The 5,381-nt window shown below is 44.9% G+C and overlaps 1 protein-coding gene across 1 annotated transcript; it reads left to right on the forward strand.

Annotated features, from left to right (window-relative positions):
- Positions 1-90: 90 nt before the first annotated feature.
- Positions 91-5,076, forward strand: IRX1 (iroquois homeobox 1). The gene is made up of 4 exons (XM_027879911.1): positions 91-354; positions 2,955-3,969; positions 4,525-4,597; positions 4,964-5,076. Exons 1-4 carry the CDS (start codon positions 91-93, stop codon positions 5,019-5,021), a joined length of 1,410 nt encoding a protein of 469 aa, XP_027735712.1. The 3' UTR covers positions 5,022-5,076.
- Positions 5,077-5,381: the final 305 nt, after the last annotated feature.

The following is a 5,381-nucleotide window of genomic DNA, read 5'->3' on the forward strand; positions in this document are numbered from 1 at the left end:
TTTTTTTTTTTTTTTTTTTTATATTTCTGCCGCTTCTGCTGCCGCCGCCAGTGCTGCCTCCGTCGCCGCGTCTGTGCCCGCGCCCCGGAGATGTCCTTCCCCCAGCTGGGCTACCCGCAGTATCTCAGCGCCAGCCAGGCGGTGTACGGGAGCGATCGGCCCGGGGTCCTGGCCGCCGCCGCCGCAGCTGCCGCCGCCGCCGCTGCCGCTTCGGGCCGGCCCGCGGGCGCCGAGCTGGGCAGCGGCTCGGCCGCTGTCACCTCGGTTCTGGGCATGTACGCCAGCCCCTACAGCGCCCCCAACTACAGCGCCTTCCTGCCCTACACCGCAGACCTCGGCCTCTTCTCCCAGATGGTGAGTGAGCACCGCGCTGCCCCGGGCCTGTGGGGCGATGGGGCCGAGGCAACTGGGGGATCCAGGGGCGGGCGGAGGTCGCGGAGCCAAGCGCAGGGGGCGGTGGGGCGACTGCGGGGGCGGCTCACGCCCGGCCCGGGGTCCGCCGCGGAGAGGGGAGCGTGTCTGTCGGTGGGTCTGCGAGGGAGAGAGGGGCCGGGGGCGGCAGGCCCCGTCTGCACGAGAAGTCCCCATCCTGCCCATCGTTTTCCAGCCCGGCAAAACTCCTCCGAGTTTTTCTTGGCAGTGAAAGGGCTGTCCAGGGCTCCTGCCTCCGTGTTGTCTGCTTTCCCTAGCAACTCGGCTTCTTTTTTTTTTTTTTTTTCCTTACGTGTTGTTAGTGTTGTTGTTGTTGACGGGTGATATTGTCGGTCCTGCTGTTTCAATGGGCTTTCCAGCGCGCTCCTCTTTCCGCCTGGCACTTTTCTTTGCCGCCGAGCAATAAACAGGTTCCGTCCGAAAGGCCAAAGTATCGGTACCTGTGGCGCCAGTTTATTTCAAGGCATTTTCCTTAAGCATTAAAAATGGGCCGTTCTGTTATCTGAACTTTTCATACTCTGATTATGGCAAGTATCATAGATGGGATTTGCATTAAGCAGAGGAGGATATCTACATCCCATTATACGCATCAGAGCAGAAAGGCATATTGGTGTTAACTTTTAAACAAATTGAAATCACCCAGACTGTCCTCTGGCTTCTTCCCCCCTTTTCTTTAGAACGTAATAGTTAGAAAGTGAAGCATATTTTTTTAAAGTAACTGTTCTTATCTGCGGTGTCGTTTAAACGTTTTCGTTGCTGGTATCTCCAAAATTCTCGGCGGTGGTACGCATATGGTCCATTTCATTTTCTAAATGTCCCTCTATTCTCTGCCCCACCGACACATAAAAGTATAAATATTTATAATTGGGTGAATGTAAGGCATAACTTATAAGGGGTTTTAATACATATATGTAGGCAAGGAGGTAGAAACGCTGTTGAACAAGGTTCAGCATCTGAGAACAGATCATATTGCTGCTGCAAACATTTCCTACGAAGTCACTTTTACAGCGTGTATGTCCTACTTTTTTTTTCCTTTTCTTTCTTTTTTTTTTTTTTTGTTTTTCCTCTTTAACCTTGATTTTGGAAATGCAGTAAAATTTGAGACAGAAGCAATGAGTGATTTACAAGTGGCTTCTTCAAAAGAGTTCCCAACAGAGATTACACAAAAATATCATTTCGGCAACAATAACAAAAGACAGCGAAATGAAGGGAGTGCAGAAAGCCCACGCTGTAACACATCAAAAAAAAACTACATCGGACTACTCCCTATGTATGAGCGATGTCTCTGAATTGAACATAAATGACCGTTTTTAACTGTTTGATAAAGTTAAATTAGTTTCTTCGCAGACATTATTGAAGAGATCCATTTTTAAGGCTGATATAAATTACGACAGAGTAATACTAAGAATGTATTTCTAAACTACGGGGGAAAAAAAAAGCGACATTGCAATAGAAGCAATGAAGAAAGAAAACTGCTTGAAATGTTAGCTATTTTGGAACAGTTCCCATTCCTACTAGCAAAGTACCCTGGTATTTTATTGCAGTGATTTACCGTGATAGTGATATTTTGAAATAAACTCTGAATTTCTGAAAAGTTTTAAACTAAGAGCTAAAATATTAGGTTAATATCTGGACAATTTGTGGTAATAATGAGGCCTAATGAGGTTGCTAGAAAGATAAAATGTTATTTACCAAAACACCTGATGGGATAATTTGACTTGCTGTGTTTTACTACTGATGATAAAAAGAATATTGATTGCAAATAAATCACCGTCTCTAAATGCTTGTAAACAATTTGCGTTTGCTCTGGCCAGATCAAAGTAAAACTTATGAGATAAAGTGTCTGCATATCCATATTCTACAATGCGTGGATCACTTTTCATTCCAGAGTTTAAAGGCTCTTCTAACAGTTAGAAGTTAATGTTTTACTCCAGAATCTTGGTGTATGAGCTGGGGAGTGGGGGTGGTGGTGTTGGCTTGTGTGTGGAAAATCTTTTATGTTATTATTGTCTTTGTGCTGAAGTTGTGCATTCGTGTCCCCGGTCTCGTCTCACTAGGGGCAAAAATAAAGAATGCTCTGCATGCATTCGTAACATCCTCCTGGATACTTTGCAGCTAAATGCGACGCTGCGCGCGGGCATTAGTTTATAAGTGCGGTGTAGCACCAGTTTTATCTGCCTGATGATTTCAAGGGCATAGTAAATTGTCTTGGCGAAGCTAAGTTGCTGCATTTCCATCATTTGATTTGATTTGGTTTGCGGAGAAAATATGCACGATATCTGTCAGAACCCCGCTTGGTACCTCTCTTTCCTTTCCCTGCAAGAAAGGGGAATCATTTGGAAACACTCTCTGACCTAAACGTGAAGAGCCTGGAGCGGGGAGGGCCGAATTTGGCTGTGAAGACCTTTTGCACTGCTGAAAGGCGTATTCCGGCTCCCGGAGTAGCCTATTCAGGTCTGTTAGAGACGCTAACGAGATAATTGATGTGCTTTTTCCTCTCCGCTTGTCTGAATGTGTTGCAGGGCTCCCAGTACGAGCTGAAAGATAATCCGGGTGTCCACCCTGCTACTTTTGCTGCCCACACTGCCCCCGGCTATTATCCCTATGGACAGTTCCAATACGGGGACCCGGGACGGCCCAAAAATGCCACTCGGGAGAGCACCAGCACCCTCAAGGCCTGGCTCAACGAGCACCGCAAGAACCCCTACCCCACCAAGGGCGAGAAGATCATGCTGGCCATCATCACCAAGATGACCCTCACCCAGGTGTCCACCTGGTTCGCCAACGCCCGCCGGCGGCTCAAGAAGGAGAACAAGGTGACCTGGGGCTCCAGAAGTAAGGACCAAGAAGATGCAAACCTCTTCGGGAGTGACAATGAGGGGGACCCTGAGAAGAACGAAGATGATGAGGAAATTGACCTGGAGAGCATAGATATAGATAAAATCGACGAGAACGATGGGGAGCAGAGCAACGAGGAAGAGGAGGAGAAGCCCGAGCTCCTGAGACAAAGCAGCGAAGAGGAGCACTTGGAAAAGGAAAAGGATTTGGCACTGTCAGGGGCTGAAGGGCTGAAACCCAAAGATGCACTGGCTATAGTAAAGGAAGCCTCTGACAATAGCACCAGAATCATCAGTCCCGGGGGACCAAACAATTTACAGATGCCATCTCACAGCAAACCCAAGATTTGGTCTTTGGCAGAGACAGCAACCAGTCCTGATGGTGCCCTGAAATCTTCTCCTCCTCCGCCTCCTCCCCCACAGGTTAACCACACTTCTGCTCAGATCCAGCACCCTGCTTTTCTCCCCAGCCATGGACTCTACACATGCCAGATTGGCAAATTTCACAACTGGACAAATGGGGCATTCCTCACTCAGAGTTCCCTGCTGAACGTAAGGTCTTTTTTGGGAGTAAATCACCACCACGCTGCTCATCATAATCACCACCTCCAGGCCCAGCAACCATCTTCTGTTTTAACAGCAACCCTGGGAGCCCTAAGCAGTGAAAAACCTTCAGAGAGGACCAGTCCCAAACACATAGGTAATTAATGCATCAAGCATTCACCTCTCTCTCCACCCCCAACACATGTATATGAACTTCTTGAGGAATGGTGTCACATTTAGCCCTGGTGTAACTGATTGCTTTTAACTGAGTTACAGTTTACGCTAGTGTTGATTTCTGGCCCCCCTCCCAAGCATATTGATTGCATATATTAAGCCCATTTTATATGGCCTATTATATTCCCAACCTATACACCCATCAAGTAAGATGAGAGTGCAGAAATACCATTGTGAAATGTACAGTTTTGAGTTTTGCTTTCCTTCCTTCCTTTCTTCATGAACCTCATGACCCAATAATTTCAATGACATTAAAAATGTGTCAAGAAAAGCTTGCAGACTCCTTAAATACTGAAAGTAGGAAATAGTGCTGCACACATGCACACACATATCTATGTGTGTCTCAACAGGAGAGTGAGAGGGAAGCGTGTTCTCTGCACACTGTCCAGATTCTTATTGTTGTTATTCTAAAATGGTTCTCTTGTTTTGTTTTGCTTTTTCTTTTTTCTTTTTTTTTTTTCTCCCTGTCTCATTCTAGAAAGAGAAAATGTACCAAGAACTGACTCCCCACCCCAGCCGCTAAAATCGCCCTTCCAGCCCGTCCGTGACAAGTGAGTTTGTTTGTTTTCTCTGCAGGAATGTTACTTATGTGAAACAGAGTGTTTGAATAATAAAGACTAATTATAACACCTAATCATCACCATAATAATACATACAGACAATAAGAACAGCACAGGAATGGCTGTAATCTTTTCAAATTTAAACTAAATTGCAATTGTACATAGCCAGACTGTAACTTTTCTAAAACTTAACAGACCTCAAAGGTCCGGTGTTAATTACACCAGTCAGAATGATTTTTTGCAATTATCTAATACTAAGATGCTATAGCAATAGATGGGCAACTAAAAAAAAAAAAAATTCTGTAAGATTGTTACGTCTTTTTTTTTTTTTTTTTTTCCCCTCCCTTCCCCCTGCAGCTCTTTGGCTCAGCAAGAGGGAACACCGAGAATTTTAACAGCTCTCCCTTCTGCTTGATTAAATGATTTGGTGAAAAATATTACAGAGACTGGTATTAAGGACAGAGAAAAAATAAAAGGAAACGGTGTAAACGACTCCCATCAATCTCTTTTTGCAATAAGGTGGTGCAAATCCATAAAAGCGATTACACAAATCTGTAGATGGATCCCCTTTCTCATTGTACCATTTCAGATCGTGTTATTCTAACCATTCTTGGATTATTTGTTTGGTAAATGTTTCCCATGTGTTTGTGTTTTTTTTTTTCCTCTGTATATAGAGTGATTTCAGATTGTAAATAACACGTCAGCAAAACTTGTCTAAATCATATATTTTTGTCTAATAAACTAAATGAAATTACGAACTCTCTTCAGGTATGTA

This window comes from Empidonax traillii, unplaced genomic scaffold (genome assembly GCF_003031625.1).
Source record: "Empidonax traillii isolate 1590-97213 ecotype Southwest subspecies unplaced genomic scaffold, ASM303162v1 scaffold61:size1379657, whole genome shotgun sequence".
NCBI lineage: Eukaryota > Metazoa > Chordata > Aves > Passeriformes > Tyrannidae > Empidonax > Empidonax traillii.

Coding starts and splice junctions, on each gene's coding strand:
- IRX1 (XM_027879911.1), top strand. CDS start 91: ATGTCCTTCCCCCAGCTGGGCTACCCGCAGTATCTCAGCGCCAGCCAG. Junction 3,970..4,524: donor GACCAGTCCCAAACACATAG/GTAATTAATGCA, acceptor GTCTCATTCTAG/AAAGAGAAAATGTACCAAGA. Junction 4,598..4,963: donor TTCCAGCCCGTCCGTGACAA/GTGAGTTTGTTT, acceptor TTCCCCCTGCAG/CTCTTTGGCTCAGCAAGAGG.